Source organism: Danio aesculapii, chromosome 12, assembly GCF_903798145.1.
Source record: "Danio aesculapii chromosome 12, fDanAes4.1, whole genome shotgun sequence".
Lineage (NCBI taxonomy): Eukaryota > Metazoa > Chordata > Actinopteri > Cypriniformes > Danionidae > Danio > Danio aesculapii.
In genome coordinates, this window is record NC_079446.1 from 7,802,865 (window position 1) to 7,822,085 (window position 19,221).

At 33.8% G+C, this 19,221-nt stretch overlaps 1 protein-coding gene across 1 annotated transcript in view; it reads right to left on the reverse strand.

The window, feature by feature from the left end:
- Positions 1 to 19,221, reverse strand: part of pcdh15b (protocadherin-related 15b) — a 464,565-nt gene that overhangs the window by 327,633 nt on the left and 117,711 nt on the right. Inside the window, exons 7-9 of the mRNA XM_056468996.1 lie at positions 14,522 to 14,641; positions 6,646 to 6,756; positions 4,295 to 4,465 (exon numbers count right to left, since the gene is read on the reverse strand). Of these exons, the coding sequence (XP_056324971.1) occupies positions 4,295 to 4,465; positions 6,646 to 6,756; positions 14,522 to 14,641 (402 nt within the window). The remainder of the gene's footprint in view (positions 1 to 4,294; positions 4,466 to 6,645; positions 6,757 to 14,521; positions 14,642 to 19,221) is intronic.

Genomic DNA, 19,221 nt, shown 5'->3' on the forward strand with positions numbered 1-19,221 from the left:
TGACTAAATCAAGAGTAACTTGGAATGGTTGAGATGCATTTTTTAAAAATAATTATGCACATATATCATTTACTTAATCATTTTAAGGCAATGGGTTTACTTACCTTTAATAAATAAATAAATAAATAAATAAATAAATAAATAAATAAATAAATAAATAAATATTAAATAAAATTTTATTAAATAAAATTAAATAAAATTAAAATAAATAAACTTACTACTAAACAATAAAAAAAAAAAAATAATAATAATTTTAATAAATAAATAAATGTTGCCAACTTATTTGACTCATTAATTCAAAAGATAATCTCTAAAAACAAACTAATCTCTTTTTACATTGTTAACATACCTGTTTTTAGCGGTGAATAAAGAGAGTATTAAAAAATAATAATAAAAAATAAAGCAAATAATAACTGGGGTACAAAGCCCTAAACAAGCTATGTGGAATAATAAAGCGCTATAGAATCCTGTTCAGAATAGTGTTGTTACTGTTTCTATGTGTAATACAACTCAAACCATGATAAAAACAATGTATAAACATAAACAAACGAACAAAATAAATAAATAAGCTTAAAAAAAATTAAAAAGTAAATAAACAAATAGACAGACAAAAAATATATAAATAAATAAATAAATAAATAAATAAATAAATAAATAAATAAATAAATAAATAAATAAGGGATTTGTTTTTAGTGTTGGGCACAGCACAGCAGAACTTTTGTTCAACAAATGGTTACCCTTTTCTGCAAAATAAGGGTCCTAATTACATTTAATTACTGAATACAAGTGATCAAAATGGCAAATAAACAAGAGCAGTTCTGCAAGAGCATTTGTTATGCTGTGGATATAAACTGTGTTTACCTGAAGTGCAGAGCCCTTCACAAGCTATATGTGTAAAAATTAACTGAGTGTAGCAAACATGAACACAAACAAACTAAATAAAATTAACAAACAAACAAACAAACAAATAAATAAATACATCGATACATACATAAAAACATACATAGATATAAACATACATACATTAATAAAAATAAACCAAAAACAAACAAACAAACAAATTAAAAATGAAATAAAATAAAATGTTGCCAACCTATCAGACTCAAGAGAGATTTAATTTGCGAATCCTTAACAGCCAACAGAAAACTCACAATGTGATTGCTGTGATATTTTCAGGGATAATGATTTTCAGGACAGCATATGGTAATCCACACTGACAGATGACGATTTATCATTAATATTTTACAGAGGCGCTGCAGTATTTCAAGCAAGAGCAGAGTTGTCTAGATCACAAAATGAGCCAGTTATTTCAGATGAATTGTCCAAAAAAAAAAATGTACTTGAATCAGCCTAAAGACTCGCTCGCTTACTGAATTAATTGGAGTAGTTCTTGGCTTACTTATTAACAGTGCAATTTATAACAGCAACACGTGACTCCATCAACAGTACGCAAATATCAGTCGCAAACTGATAACAGTTTAATCAGTTTGAACTGCATTTGTAATGTTCCTCTCATTTTTAGTTTTCAAGGGTTCACACATAGATATTGTTTGACAATGTTAGCAGGTTTGGCATGCTGTCCCGGGAGAGAACCCTGAGCTCGGGAGATAATTGAGCCCAGGGCTCCCGCCTGGTCGATAGAGCATGTATGGGGAGTACGAGATCTGGTAGTTCTTGAGAGCTCCTCGTGGTAAAGGAAGAAAGGAGGGAGAAGGGGTGGATGGAGGGTTTCTTCGGAAGACAAAGATGAGGGAGTAATTTTAGCTAGGCTACTTATAGTAAATTTGGATTAATCTGATTGGTTAGCTAATGATTGAAGATGAGAGACCAGCTGCGGTCAATCATATCACGTGCTCCTCTCGAAATTAAGCTACGGTCACACTTGACTTTTCTTCCCATAGACTTCCATTCATACGCACGCGAATAAGTCAGACCGGAAACGTGGGGTCATGCGTAAAGTTTCGCATGGTGCTGCGGTGCAAAGTTCAAGCTTGGTGAACTCTGACCTGCGAAATAGCATCACTTGACTGCGTGAGACCAATTGAGGATCAAAACACGACCTGTCTGGACAGAAATTTAAAACATGGTGCAATCGCTCGCTTTTTTAAATGTCTATTCATCTTGTTTAATCCCGCCCCTTTTCGCAGCGCCGCACGACAGAATTTCGCACACAGAAAGCTCAGTGTGACCGTAGCTTTAGTCTGTGATACTTCACATAATGTTTTCATAATTTAGAAGTAATCAACTATTTTCTAGATGTTTAGGTTCAATCAAATAAGTTTTCTGAATGAACGAATGTCTGAACGAACAAACTAACAAAAGAACTTCCGAACAAACAAACAAACTTCTGAAGCAATGAATGAAGGAACAAACGAATTTCCAAATTAACAAATAAACAAATAAACAAATGAATGAACCTCCAAACTAATGAGCAAATGAATGAACAAACTTCCAAACTAACAAATTTCCAAGTGAACTTCTGAACAAACAAACAAAGTTCTGACTGAAGGAATGAAATAAATGAATTTCCAAATAAACAAACAAACAAATGAACAAACTTCCATACGAACGAACTTCCGGACGAATGAACAAACTTTCGAACAAACAAACTTCCGAACAAACAAACTTATAATCAAACAAAAAACACGAAGAAACAAACTTCTGAATGAATCAATTGAAAAAACAAACGAATTTCCAAATGAACGAATCAACAAATGAATGAACTTCCAACAAACGAACAAACTTCTGAACAAACAGACTTCTGAACAAATGAAAAAACAAACAACTTTACCAAAAAAATTAACTTGCAAATGAACAAACTTACAAACAAACAAACTTACAAACAAATGAATGAAGGAACAAACAAATTTTCAAATTAACAAATGAACAAACTTCTGAATTAACAAACCTTTGAACAAATAAACAAACGAAGAAACAAACTTTCGAACGAAGGAACAAACTTCTGAACGAATAAATGAATGAAGGAACAAACTTCCGAATTAATAAATGAAGAAATAAATAATTTGCAACCGAACAAATAAATGAATTTCCAAATGAACGTACTTCTGAACGAATTAACAAATAATTTCCAAACGAGCAAACTTCTGAATGAATGAACAAACTTCTAAACAGACTAAGGAACAAACTTCCAAATGAATGAATAAATGAAGAAATAAACAAATTTCCAAATTAACAAACAAATGAACAAACTTCTGTACGAATGAAGTTGCGAACGAACAAACTTCCAAATGAAGAAACAAACTTATGAATGAACGAAGAATCAAAGGAACAAACTTCCGAATGAATGAACAAATGAATTTCCAAATGAACGAATGAACAAACAAATGAATGAACTTCCTAACAAACGAACTTCCGAACAAATGAACAAACAAACTTCCAAAACAAGCAAACTTCTGAATAAAGGAACAAACTTCTGAACGAATGAAGGAACAAACTTCTGCCTTAATAAATACAAAACAAACGAATTTCCAAATGAATGACCGAACAAATGAAGGAACTTCCAAATGCTCAAACTTCTAAAATAACAAACCTTTGAACGAACAAAATCACAATGCAACACACTTCTGAATGAATGGAACAAACAAATTTCCAAATGAGCAAATGAATGAAATTCCAAATGAACGAACTTCCAAATGAATGAACTTCCGAATGAGCAACTTCTGAACGAACGAAGGAACAAACTTCTGAATGAACGAAGGAACCTACCTCCACATGAATAAATGAAGAATTTTCCAAATAAACGAATGAACAAATGAACAAACTTCTGAACAAACAAATTCACTTACGAACGAACATATGTATATATACATACATATACATATACACACACACACACACACACACACACACACACAAACACACGCACACACACAAACACACATACATATATCTCACATTCTCTCATATTTTCAATTTTAATATGCCCATCTCGAAGTGAACCAAATTATTATGTCAATATTCTAAATAAAAGACCAAAACTGTTTTAACTGAAAAACCAAAACAATAATATAAATAAGTGAATGTGCAAACAAAACTAAGACAAAAAATATATATATTTCCAAAGTTAACCATTTGAACCATGTTCAAATGCAAACCCAAGAAATAAAGATCATCTTTCAAGACCAGAAAATGCTAAAGACACGCGAGTCAAACGACAAACCACTGCCAGGTAAATTCTCAAACTGGAGCTATGATATATATTTATAAAGCAAACTTAACATAACTCTCAGCATAAGACAGAGCTGGAGAAAGCAGGCGATAAGAAAGCACTCACAGGATCAGTGAGCTCCAGGATGCTGGCGCGGTACGTAAGAGGTTTGCAGTCACGGGTGTTGTCAACCAAACTGCAAGGCAGAAACATCGGGCCCAGGTCGTCCCCATCCAAAACATCCACTGTGAGCGTGGTGGTGGCAGTGAGCCGGTCCTTCGGGTTTGGAGCTCGGTCCTGGAGGAAAAACACAAATTTTGGATTTAGCACTGATGCCTGTCCAACTCCAAGTCTCCAAAACATACACTTCAGCCAAAAAAAACCCGTCTCCAGTCAAAGTCGAAATGAGACATTGCACTGACAGCATGAGGATACTGGGAATCACACTAACTTTTCAAGCCCTTTCAGTTCAAGTCCTACTTTTTTCTTGTTGTATATCTCGTTTCAGATGTTAAATTGCTTTCAGAAGGTTTTGCACATTGAATTTAAGGTTATCTGGCTTTATAAAAGTTTACACACAGACAAGACTAAGATATCAATTTAAGATTCAGTTGCATTAGCACACTTTCAATTGAATTTCACAATATGAGGTCCACTATCAGAAGCGTACAAAAACAAATCCATTACAATCTTACTTCTAGTCATAAATAAAACCTTATTGGTTTTGTTTTAAGAATTCAATACTATGCAAGATCAGATTGCGTAAGATTTGTATGATTGTTTTAGGATAGTGTCTCTTATTTTCACTTATTAAGACTACAACTTGTTTTAAGTTTGCCCATTAAAAAGGTCAATCACTCTTATACAATGCTTGTTCAATATCAGAAGTGTAAAGATCTGCAAAAAGTCCAGTTCAGTCATTTGCTTGTTTGTTAATGTGGAAACTTCCAAACATATGAACAAACTTACGAACAAATGAACTTACGAACAAGCAAACTTTCAAACGAAGGAACAAACTTCCAAATGAATGAATGAAGGAATGAATGAATGAAGGAACAAACACGTTTACAGATTAACGAACCAACAAATGAACGAACTTCCAAATGAATGAACGAACTTTCAAACAAATGAACTCACACACAAGCAAACTTTCGAACAAACAAACAAACTTCTGAACTAACTTCCAAATGAACGAATGAATGAATGAAGGAACACCCTGAATCTGCGTCTCATTTCGGGGCTGCTACTGTCCACCGGAGGTCGCATTTAAGGTCACGGACGCACATTTTGAGAGCGTTCATGACTGAATGGATTAAATACAGAGTGACAAAATTCACATTTACTAGATATAAAACTGATTTAAACATGTAAAGCTTGTGGTTTGTCACTTCCACCTAAATGGATCAACGGTTTTATTCATGTCACCGCACACTTTAGTTTCTCATGCAATTGTATTACATTTTTTTTCTGCAAAGCATCTCGGAAATAAATGTTTAATTGATTTCCACCATATTACCAATCTTCTGAGAGCTTTTTGAAGAACGGAGGATGACGTAAATCCAAACAATCCAGCTTAAATCAGCCTAGGCTGGTTGCCTGGTTTTAGCTGGTTTACCAGCCTGGTTTTAGAGGGGTTTTGGCCACTTCCAGGCTGGTTTTCAGCCATTTCCAGCCTGGTCTTAGCTGGTCAGGCTGGAAAATGACCAGCTAATTCCAGCTAAAACCAGCTTGACCAGCCTGGTTTAAGCTGGACATAGCTGGTTTTGGCTGGGTTCCCAGCCTGGCTAGGATGGTCAAGCTGGTTTTAACTGGTCATTTTCCAGCCTGACCAGCTAAGACCAGGCTGGAAATGGCTGGAAACCAGCCTGGAAATGGCCAAACCCCCTCTAAAACCAGCCTGGTCAACCAGCTAAAACCAGCCAACCAGCCTAGGCTGGTTTAAGCTGGTTTTTTCAGTAGGGATGTTCTTTAAATATCACATGAATATCAAACGCATGACATAACATGTAAAAATCGCCACGTCTGAATTAAAATCCAACAGCGACTTCACAATGAATAACAACTGCATCTTCAGTCTGTTCAAACGAAGCTATTAATGAATTATTACTTTTTTCTGGACCCCTTTCTGACGCTTTTTCTGGTGAAATTTTCAAACTGCTATGGCTTCTATTGAAATAATTAGGTTTTTTCAACAATATCTCGTTGAACTGGAAATCTGACGGCTTCCTAAAACAGCATAAATTACAAAAAAATAGATACTCCAAGTCTTCTGAAGTTCTTCTGAAGTCCCTCAGACAAAGTTCCTACTGAGTGCTACTTTTATGACGCTTGGAGTTTCACCATCCACTTAGTTGGACTCTCTGTCTAACATCTCAGTTTGTTTCAAATAAAAGAAAGAAAGTCTTCCAGTGCTGGAACAGCATGAGGGTGAGTAAATCTTTCATGCTTTTATACAGTATCTCTTCCATCCAGCTTACATTGGCTTGAATGATGACAAGGTAGCGTGTGATTTCTTCATAATTCAGCCTCTCTCTGAGAACCACAGATCCATACAGGGTGAGGGGGATGTCGAATGTCCTGTTGGTGGTCTGCAAAGAAGCAAAAAGGGTAGGTCAAAAGGGGTTTTCCTTCTTAAAACACACACACACACACACACACTCCTAGCTTCATGAGAAATTTATCATCTATCTGCTTCACTAAGGAGAGAATGCTGATGGGACAAAACTACTTGACTTTCAAAACCTTCTCGCCCCTTTTTAGCAACACAGGTGGGGATGTAACGCATTAAAATGGACATGGAGACAGGATGCTTCCTTGCTCTTTTGATTTAAAAAGTGTTTGATGTGTAAATGACACCCATCGCATTAATTAGGAGGTGAACGTAATAGTCTCATAAAGGCAGACCTATGACTCAGCATAATGTCAGGATCACATTGTAGGTTATTCTGATCGAGAACCACCCCTTGGGCAGGTTAACTATTCATTCGTTCATTCGTTTTCCTTTGGCGTAGTCTCTATTTCAGAGGTTCCACAGCGGAATGAACCGCCAACTATTCCAGCATAGGTTTTAAGCAGCAGATGCCCTGCCAGACACAACCCAGTATTGGGAAACACCCTTAGCTCATTCACGCACATGCTACCTACAGAGAATTTAGTTTATTCAAGTCACCTAGCTGGGACTCAAACTAGCGACTTTCTTGCTCTAAGGTGACAGTGCTAATCACTGAGCCACCGTGCTGCCCCCAGGTTAATAATTTATCTTATAATTCTTTGAAAAAATATCTGCGTACACACAAAACTACTGAAACTGACTAAAATTATGTAGTATACAAAACGCAAAGACTACAGAATGCACAAGACGTGCCACTTGTATAGTTTTGAATGGGGAAAATTTTAACTTAATTTGGACGGTTTATCAACAGAAGCCCCATCTTCAAGTAATGAGCCAATCATTGATCACTACAGACTGACGATTCTCTAGGGGAGGGGTTTGATCTAGACGTGTTTTTACGACAGTTTCTGCAGCTTCACTTATAAATTAGGGTTGCATGATATCAGAAAATTCTAACATTGCGATATTTTGTTATTCTGCGGTACAGTATACACTGCGGTTGTCAGGGTTCTGCCACTCTGGTCTTGTAAATTCTTGTTTTGGTGGCAGAGTCCGGACACTAGCTTTGTTTTGTCTTGTCCTGTAGTGCTTGGCTCGAGGTTTCTTGGGTTGAGCACTTGTTTTGTCATTGTCTGGGTGCGCGTCGGCATAGCTGCGCGCGGACCGTGTGCGCTCCCGCTTGATGCGGGCGCGCGGGGTCTGCGCGTCCTTGGGACGTGCACTCTTGTACTCGTGTTTGTGTTGTTTCATCAGCATCGCGCTGTTTCATTCTCAGCGTCTCCATCTAGTTGGTTTCGGTTTTGGTTGGCGCTGAGATAAAACATGCGCGTTGCATTTATGTGAGCGCACGGTGAAGTGTTTTCACTTATTGTGTGCTCGTGTCTTGCGTCTGTTGTCAAAGCACAAAGTGTTTATATTGGTTGCGTGCTTTTGTTGTGTGCTTCAGTGTTGTTGTCTTGTCATACGAACATGCAGTTAATGAGTTCTCTCATTGGCTGCGTGTTCTAGTCTTGTTTAATTTGAGCACCTGGCTTGTGTTGTCTCTTTGTGTCAGGTGCTCTCCCGTCTAGTCCCACCCTCCTTGTTAAGCCTTTATTAGATTCACATGTCTAACACCTGTTTTGTTCACCTGTGTTAATTTACTCCTGCTTATATTCTCCTCATGTCTGCTGTCCTGTGCCAGTTCGTCATCGTATGTCGTCGATATTTCCCTGTCCGGTTGTGTCCAGCCCTACCTTGTCCAGCCAACCCAGTCAAGTTTGTTTTTGCCTTATTATTCATGTTTTCCCCCTCGGGGTAGTTTGTTTAGCTGTTTTTGCCTTTTTATTTTTGTATTATTATAATAAATATTACTTTACCCTGCACTTGGGTCCTCGCCTCTTTTTCCCCCTACCCGAAACGTGACAGCGGTATGACTACTTCTTCCTAAGATGACTTGAATATCTGGTCACACTTTATTTTGATGGTCCGTTTGTTGAATTTAAGTTACATTGCAACTAATTCTCAGTAGATTATAAGTAGACTGTTAGGTTGGGGTTAGGATTAGGGCTAGGGTAAGTTGACGTACTTGCAGAGTGTCTTATAGTCTGTTAAATGTCTGTTGTAGGAGCAGTATCAGCAGATATTAAGCAGTCTAACTAATACTCAAATAGACCATCAAAATAAAGTGTTACCGAATATCTCTATTCAGAAAGAATGTATCATTTTAGATTGCATAAAATATAATCTACAAGCATACATAAATACAAACTAAATGTACAATGTTTTACTGTTTTCACAAGAGTTCTACAGTATTCAGGAACATTAATTGAATAATCAATTGCTACATAGTGCTAATGCTAATACTACATACTGTAAAAACTGCTGGGTTCCACAAAACTTCATGTTTTCGAGTGGACTGAACATAAAACATTTAAGAATTGTTAAGAAAACTTAAGAATTGTGTTGTTTCAACTCATATTAAATGCATAGTTTGAACAAGCAGAAAAAGTACATTTGTTAGTGTAGTTTTTGTTGTATAAATAAAAGAAATCATTATTAAACGTTAAAATGGTACAATTTCAACATTGCATATCCTGCGATGTGACTATTAGGAATAATCCCATTGTAATGTTGATGCTGAAACGATATGTTGTTATAAACCCTGTGGGGTTGGCAAACATGCTGGAGATGTCGCAAAAACTTGCCTCACAAACATGAGAAATACGTGTATAGCTCGAAATGTCTACTTTAAAACAAACCAACTACACTTCAAAACAAATGTTCTCTGGTTTTTTAATCTATATGAAAAAAATATGAGGTGCAGTCTGTCCCGTCTCACTTCAGGAAGTCCTGCCTCTGACATTAAAATGCAAATCACGTGACTTGAATGGGCACAGATTTGTAAACAAAGTGGTTGCTGCCATTTTGTGAGGAGATTTTCTCTCAGGAATAATTAGAAAATTACTTCAGAAGACTAGCGTAAACATTATTCAGGTGCTATTCAGAGAAGGAAACTGTGTCACACCAAAGTTATTCATTTTTATGGTAGTTACATAATTTGACTTAGCTTAACGTAACAAATTTAGTTTTTCTGTCATGATTCTAAAGTTTAGAAACAAAATTAAGAGACAGTTGTTGTAAAAATTTCACTGGTGCTTCCAAATATAGTTTTGGAGAATTTGATGTTTCACCATTTACAGCGAGAGAAGCCTTACTTGAATTCCAGAGAGGCATTTCAAAGATGGCCGCCAAGTTCAATGACTTGCGTTTAAGGGACTTTAATATAATATACCACAATATGTGTTAGAAAAGTGATGAAATAGAAAGAGGCGAATACTTTTTAGTAAAGCTAAATAGGCTCTGTAGCACAAAAACATACATGTAGTCTGCCATTTTTGTTGTTGTTCTCATTAGTCAGCGGTGTCTGACTAATGTTAGGGTCAAGATGTGGGATGGTGACAACACAGTTTCACAAAAAACAGACTGGGAGTTCATACAAAAAAGCAAGGCTGTCGTTTTCAGACATTTAAATACTACCCAAATATGGTCTAAGTGAACCAAGGTGTGTGACTTATATAAGTCTGCTTCGTGTGTCTACTTTTTTAGTCCTAAGCTGCTAAATTGGATTCTTATTGTATAATGTTATTGAAACATGCAGTTTAGAGTGTTCTCACTCCACTCACTGTAATAATGCTGTGCTCATTAGGAAGGAGTACGAGAATGTCACCGATTTGCATTTTGTAATACCACCATATGCATTTTAATGATTTTATTTGCATTTCATGACAAGCGTCTTTCTGTGCTATTTTTCATCTGGTGTATTTGCTGCTATTTTGTCTGTAATTTTTCATTGTGGTCCATCAGGCTGTGCTAAATACTTCTTCTATTTATATAATCAACAAAGTTTTCAAGAGGTTTTAGGATTTGTAAGGCTGTTGAGCAAACCTATTGAAAAGCACCTGTCAGAAACTCAGTGTACCTTCTACAGCAAACCTAAACCTTATTGATGAATGAATACTTAAAGAGATAGTTCACCCAATTATACAAGTTCTGTCATTATTTACTCACCCTTTAGTTGTTAGTTGTTAGGGATTTTATTTAGTGCTAATTGTTTTTGATTGTGTATATTTTATTTTTTTTAAATATACATGTGATAAATTCATCCAACATAATTTCCATATAAAATGGCTGGAATAGGTCGAATTTATTACATATTATTAATAGTGTGTTTTAGTATCACTTTACAGGAATATGCATATATTCCAAATGTGAATTAAAAATTGAAGAATGAAAGCCCATTTCCACCAGGTAAGACTTGAAAAGTCAAAATTATGACCTTGCAAGTCAAAACTATGAAAGACAAAGTAAAAATTATGACTAAAATCCTAGAATTATGACTTAAAGTGGAAATTATTATACAAAATCTTGAAATTATGGCTTACATCTCAATAATTACACACTTTCTCATAATAATGAGACACTTTCTCATAAAAATGACTCATAACAATAAGACACTATCGTAATAATGATTTACTTTCTCATAAAAATGACTCTCATAACAATAAGACACTCTCGTAATAATGATTTACTTTCTCATAATAATGATTTACTTTCTCATAATAATGATTTACTTTCTCATAAAAATGACTCATAATAATGATTTACTTTCTCATAAAAATGACTCCCATAATAATTATTTACTTTCTCATAATAATGATTTATTTTCTCATAAAAATCACTCATAATAATGATTTACTTTCACATAATAATGATTCATTTTCTCATAAAAATGACTCATAATAATTATTTACTATCTCATAATAATTATTTACTTTCTCATAATAATGATTTATTTTCTCATAAAAATCACTCATAATAATGATTTACTTTCTCATAAAAATGACTCCCATAATAATTATTTACTTTCACATAATAATGATTCATTTTCTCATAAAAATGACTCATAATAATTATTTACTATCTCATAATAATGATTTACTTTCTCATAAAAATGATTCATTTTCTCATAAAAATGACTCATAATAATTATTTACTATCTCATAATAATGATTTACTTTCTCATAAAAATGATTCATTTTCTCATAAAAATGACTCATAATAATTATTTACTATCTCATAATAATGATTTACTTTCTCATAATAATGATTTACTTTCTCATAAAAATGACTCATAATGATTTACTTTCTCATAATAATGATTTACTTTCTCATAAAAATGACTCATAATGATTTACTTTCTCATAATAATGATTTACTTTCTCATAATAATGATTGACTTTCTCATAAAAATGACTCATAATAATGATTAACTTTCTCATAATAATAACACATAATAATGATTTACTTTCTCATAATAATAACACATAATAATGATTTACTTTCTCAAAATAATGACTCATAATAATGATTAACTTTCTCATAATAATAACACATAATAATGATTTACTTTCTCAAAATAATGACTCATAATAATGATTAACTTTCTCATAATAATGACTCATAATAATGATTAACTTTCTCATAATAATAACTCATAATAATGATTTACTTTCTCAAAATAATGACTCATAATAATGATTTACTTTCTCATAATAATGACTCATAATAATGATTAACTTTCTCATAATAATAACTCATAATAATGATTTACTTTCTCAAAATAATGACTCATAATAATGATTTACTTTCTCATAATAATGATTTACTTTCTCATAAAAATGACTCATAATGATTAACTTTCTCATATAAAAAATGATTTACTCTCTCATAAAAATGACTCATAATGATTTACTTTCTCATAATAATGATTGACTTTCTCATAAAAATGACTCATAATAATGATTAACTTTCTCATAATAATAACACATAATAATGATTTACTTTCTCAAAATAATAACACATAATAATGATTTACTTTCTCAAAATAATGACTCATAATAATGATTAACTTTCTCATAATAATGACTCATAATAATGATTAACTTTCTTATAATAATAACTCATAATAATGATTTACTTTCTCAAAATAATGACTCATAATAATGATTTACTTTCTCATAATAATGATTTACTTTCTCATAAAAATGACTCATAATGATTAACTTTCTCATATAAAAAATGATTTACTCTCTCATAAAAATGACTCATAATGATTTACTTTCTCATAATAATGATTGACTTTCTCATAAAAATGACTCATAATAATGATTAACTTTCTCATAATAATAACACATAATAATGATTTACTTTCTCAAAATAATAACACATAATAATGATTTACTTTCTCAAAATAATGACTCATAATAATGATTAACTTTCTCAGAATAATAACTCATAATAATGATTTACTTTCTCAAAATAATGACTCATAATAATGATTTACTTTCTCATAATAATGATTTACTTTCTCATAATAATGATTTACTTTCTCATAAAAATGACTCATAATAATGATTAACTTTCTCATAATAATGATTTACTTTCTCATAATAATGATTTACTTTCTCATAAAAATGACTCATAATAATGATTTACTTTCTCATAATAATGATTTACTTTCTCATAAAAATGACTCATAATGATTTACTTTCTCATAATAATGATTTACTTTCTCATAATAATGATTGACTTTCTCATAAAAATGACTCATAATAATGATTAACTTTTTCATAATAATAACACATAATAATGATTTACTTTCTCAAAATAATGACTCATAATAATGAATAACTTTCTCATAATAATAACTCATAATAATGATTTACTTTCTCAAAATAATGACTCATAATAATGATTTACTTTCTCATAATAATAACTCATAATAATGATTTACTTTCTCATAATAATGATTTACTTTCTCATAAAAATGACTCATAATGATTAACTTTCTCATAATAATAACACATAATAATGATTTACTTTCTCAAAATAATGACTCATAATAATGATTTACTTTCTCATAATAATAACTCATAATATTGATTTACTTTCTCATATTAATGATTTACTTTTTCATAAAAATGACTCATAATAATGATTTACTTTCTCATAATAATGATTTACTTTCTCATAAAAATGACTCATAATAATGATTTACTTTCTCATAATAATGATTTACTTTCTCATAAAAATGACTCATAATAATGATTAACTTTCTCATAATAATAACACATAATAATGATTTACTTTCTCAAAATAATGACTCATAATAATGATTAACTTTCTCATAATAATAACTCATAATATTGATTTACTTTCTCATATTAATGATTTACTTTTTCATAAAAATGACTCATAATAATGATTTACTTTCTTTTATCTAGTAATTTTGACTAAAGTCATGACTTATAAAATCTAAGTATAAAATCTAAGTAAAGACTAAGTCATGGTTATTTATTTTTTTATTTAGAAAGAAAGAAAGAAAAAAAGAAATAATAATTAATTATTATTAATAATTACATATCAAACTACAAAAAAAATCTACAAATGAATCTCATCCTTAAACAACAAATTGTTGAAAATTAAATTATTCTCTTCAACAGAACAAAGCACATCTTTATAGCACCTTATATAGAAGTTTCTCAAGATCACTCACTAAACTGTAATAGTTAAAATCTATTTATTTTATTATCTTTGAAAGAAAGAAAGAAAGAAAGAAAGAAAGAAAGAAAGAAAGAAAGAAAGAAAGAAAGAAAGAAAGAAAGAAAGAAAGAAAGAAAGAAAGAAAGAAAAACACCTACCGGATCTCTAGGGTTGTACTGAATGGTGTATTCAATCTGTCCATTAGGACCATCATCTATGTCAACAGCCCCGTTGTTTCCTGTAAAACCTGAGAAGATGGTGGTTCCGACAGGCGTTAGCTGAAACAGATAAAAACACATTTGAAGAGGCTGAATATCACTGAAGGTCTGTTAAGTGTCATCAACACACTCTCAAATGGCCATCCATCAGACATGTTTCATTCAGCTGACACTGCCATTTCATCATCTTCTGCTTGACTCCTATATTGCTAGTAAGTCTCGAGCATCTTGACTGTTGTGTTAAACAGCTCTCCTCCGAGGAACAGTTTGACAGACATGCTCTTGTAAAGAAAACACCATTCGTTCTCCTTATTGTTTTCATTCTGTTCATCATTATAGGGTCCTGCTGTGGTGCGACTCTCAGATATCAGATGACTGTTTATCAGATTGACTGATCTTTGAGAATTGAATGAATTTCTGGATGAATCTGCATTTTTGAACAAATCGCTACAACTTTATAGTCTTTATAGTCATACGCTGATGTACTTCCAACTAATACGAAATATTTAGTAGTGGGTGGGGCTTTCTTTTTGCATATCATTCCCTCTTAGCAAACTAATGGTAAAAGGGGCATGGTTGAGAATAATGTCACTGAAGCGGTCAAACTGACGTCAACAGAGAACGACCGCAACTTCGAAGAAACGGTCTGACTTTAATTGAAGATTACCAAAAAATTTAAAAAATTCAGTCGATTAACTTCAACCGATTAATTGTAGACCTCAAGAATAACAATGAACGCTAGTGAAATAAACATTGCGTATTTTGAATTCACACAGACTTTGAAGTCCGCATGAACCGGGAGCTGTTTTTTTTTTTGTATTGTGATGCAGTTCCTAGAGCAGGGGTCACCAATCTCTGTCCTGGAGGGCCGGTGTCCCTGCAGGATTTAGCTCCAACTTGCCTCGACACCTGGATGTTTCAAGTATACCTATTAAGACCTTGATTAGCTTGTTCAGGTGTGTCTGATTAGGGTTGGAGCTAAAATCTGCAGGGCACCGGCCCTCCAGAAACAAGTTTGGTGACCCCTGTCCTAGAGAAATGGAGTATTAAATGAGAAAAACTGTGGGCGTGGCTTGTTTTTTCTACTCCGAGCTAATTGGATGTAGTAAAGTATGCTTTTTTTATTCAGAAAGATCTGAAAAAGGGTTTGGGGAGAGTTAATACAACCTAACAGACACCCCCACCTCACCATTTCGGTTTGGTGTCAAAACTGACAGTTGGAGGGGCGTGGTTAAGCATGTTAGCCACGCCCAATATCTCAGACAGACGCAATCTAAGAATTGAACTGAAAACAAACAGGAAGTGCATTTTCAGATTAAAATTTTAGATTACAAGCAACATGCAAATTTTCTTTCTTAATGACACACACAGATGAATTGTTCACCATAAAACTAGCAATGTGAGCTAACAAAATCAATATGTTAGATTTGGTGTCATGTGTACTTTAACAGTTGCTTGTCGCTACCTATTGGCATAACAATGTAATTAATAACACCTTCATTTGATATACTACATGATTTGATTCGCTCCATTATGATTACTGTGTAGCAGACATCAATATTTTTATCCCAGCTATAACTGCTATCCATTTAAATTTTTGTGGTTAAAAAATACTACAGACTGAAATGGTTTCAATAATTACGACAACAGCTCTCGTTGGGTCAAATGCAGATCTGAATGTCTCCTGTGATCGTACATGTCAAAGGTTTAATAGACATGCGAATCGCATTCATTTAGAAATTAAATCCTCAATACATGATCACCCCAAGCTGAGAGTGCCTAACACAGGTGAGTGGGCTTGACAAACCACCTTTAGAAAACACACTCTTTCATCTCTTGCACTAGTTTTGCATATCTGCACCAGACACGTTCTTACAAAATAAATAAATAAATAAATAATAATGCATTTATAAAGTGTGCTCACAGGTGAGTGGGCTTGACAAACTACCTATAGCAGGGGTCTCAAACTGCCAATTCCGGCCCGCCGTCCTCCTCCCTCTGACCCGCAACGTCCAACACCCCCCAATCATGGCAACACATTAATATAATCACGTGACACAATCCAACCTGATAATGCATGTGCATATTGTTTTTCTTTATCGCTTTTGAAACAATAATACTTGTGAAAAGCTCTATAGAAATAAACCTGAATTAAATTTTTTGCATATATAGACAAACGTCCTGATTATATTGTGAAATATATGATATTCAGATTCTTAAATATGTATAAGAACAAGTATTTTGTCATTTAGATGGCTGAATAATGAACCTATTATTTGATCTGCAGCATGATGGCACATGGGCACAGCCATGTTAGCCTGTGATTCAGCGGAGGGATTGGAGCTGCTGGATTTACAACACGCTATTTCATCAAATTCTCCTGAATTACATGAAAGTAAGTGACTGCTTCACTTAACGCTCTAGTTGCCTAAACAGATTGTATCTGATGTGAATACAGCATAAAGTCTGATTATATTTGACTCGGATCATTGTCAGACCATGATGACCAAGTTTTATGTTATTCGTGTCAACAGGTAAAACGGTTTTTGTTTATGCCACCGACAAATGTGCTGGTATAATGCCAAACTGCATCTGAGGCTGTCTCTCTGCAATGCTTAAATATACTGACACCAAACTAGGTTCTTTATTGTCACCTAACACTGACCCAGTGGTGTAGTCCTAAATAAAAAAAAGGGGGCGTGCTATTACCCACCCAACCCGCCCATGCTATTTTAGAATTTTACCTGAATGTTTCAGCGAGACATCATTCAGTTGACTTTGAAAAACTCACGAAATTTTCTCACAGCTATTGTGGTGTTCAGGGGGAAGGGAATGGTGCAAAATATAAACAAAAATGCACCAATTGCAACAAATTATGATTAGAGTAAAAAAAACATTTGGTATACAGTTAAAGGCCATGCGAATAAGCGTAAATTAGGGAAGTCTAATCAGCAAAACAAGTGAGTATACCGAGGGTATACGCAATTATTGATTCTCAGAAATCGTAATACCCAAACAGCTAGTGGAAAAAAGTAGGCATACTGAGTATCCACGCGTATAGCCCCGACTACACCACTGCACTGACCACAACACATCAAATTTGTAACTCCGATTTCTCAAAAAGTTATAAATGAATAAATCAATCATGTGTTAATTGTTTTCATGATTTTCTAATATTTTAAGTGAAACATACTTCAAATGTTTTCAAAAGTCAATGTTTCACTTGCTCTGATGACCTTTACTAACGTTGCTGCTTTTGGTCTTTGGACTGCTTTGTTCATTCTGCCTCTGGACTGCTTTGCTCATTCTGCCTCTGGACTGCTTGGCCCCTTAATTGCTGCTTGCAGCTATATTTAAAACTAATTATTATTGCCATCCCTGACATCAGCATGCCTTTTTACAAACCACAATTATGTTTTGCAGGTATTTGCTCTTATTTAAATGTCTGAAATCTGAAATGTTATTTGTAAACAGTAAACAGAATCGGCACAGTGCCACTTCAGCTCTCAAATAATTTAATTGGCTTCATTTTATTAATGTTATTGTATTTAGCTTGATCGAGCACTTGCCTTTAAGATTTTCTTAGATGTGCGCAAACTGATGTCTGCCTTTTTATATATTTGTTTAAAATTAATTGTGATTTATGAAAAGAGCCATGCATCTTTTCCTCTGGCTCAGCCCCAGGGAAAGCAGATTAGAATTTAGCAGCTGATTACGTGACTCAATGAACATTCCAATCACACGGGTGTAAGTGAACACATCAAATGGTTAATGATTCAGATCTGAATAGTTAGGGATTCGTTAAGCGTCTATTAAACACTGTCAAATGGCCGTCCATCAGATAGTTGCATCCATTGGACACAGCCATTTCATCATCATCTGCTTGATTCTTATATTGCTGGTAAGTTGGCAGACTAGTTTAAGCCTCGAGCATTTTGACTGTTGTGTTAAACAGCTCTCCTCTAAGGAACAGTTTGATAGACATGCTCTTGTAAGAGTCGACAGCGCTCGTTCTCTTCATTGTTTTCATTCTGGCCATCATTATGAGGTCCTGCTGTGGTGCGGCTCTCAGAAGTGAAAGGAAACAGAGGAAGTAATAGGTACGGGTATGTTGTGGAAGCTGGAGGCACCTGGGAACTCAGATGTTAGTTCCTGTGCCGCTACTCAGATGTTCTGACAACATATATTTGAGGGTGGAAAAAAGACAACAGAAAACGGCAAAGAAAGTTAAGATGCTTCAGAGAGCCTTTAAGATGAAAATGGCCACTATCATGTCTGCTGTCATGAAGAGGTCGTGTAAGGGTGCCTAAACATGGTTACTGAACAGCCTCTGATGAAAATTGAGCCTCTAGACACAATAAACTGAGTGGATCTGACAGTGTCAGATAGACAATTGTTAGCATATGTTTTAGTACACTATCAGAAGTTACAAATCCTGTCACTGTGGCAGCTCCTTTTTTAAAAGATACACTTTTTTTCAAATTTGTACCCTAAAGGCCCAGTGATAGTTCACCCAAAAATTTTATTCTCATTATTCACTCTCTCTTCACTTATGTTAGAATTCTGTTCTTTTGAACACAAAAGAAGATATTTTGAAAAATGATAGTTGCTGGGACCCATTGACTTCCACACATTTTTTT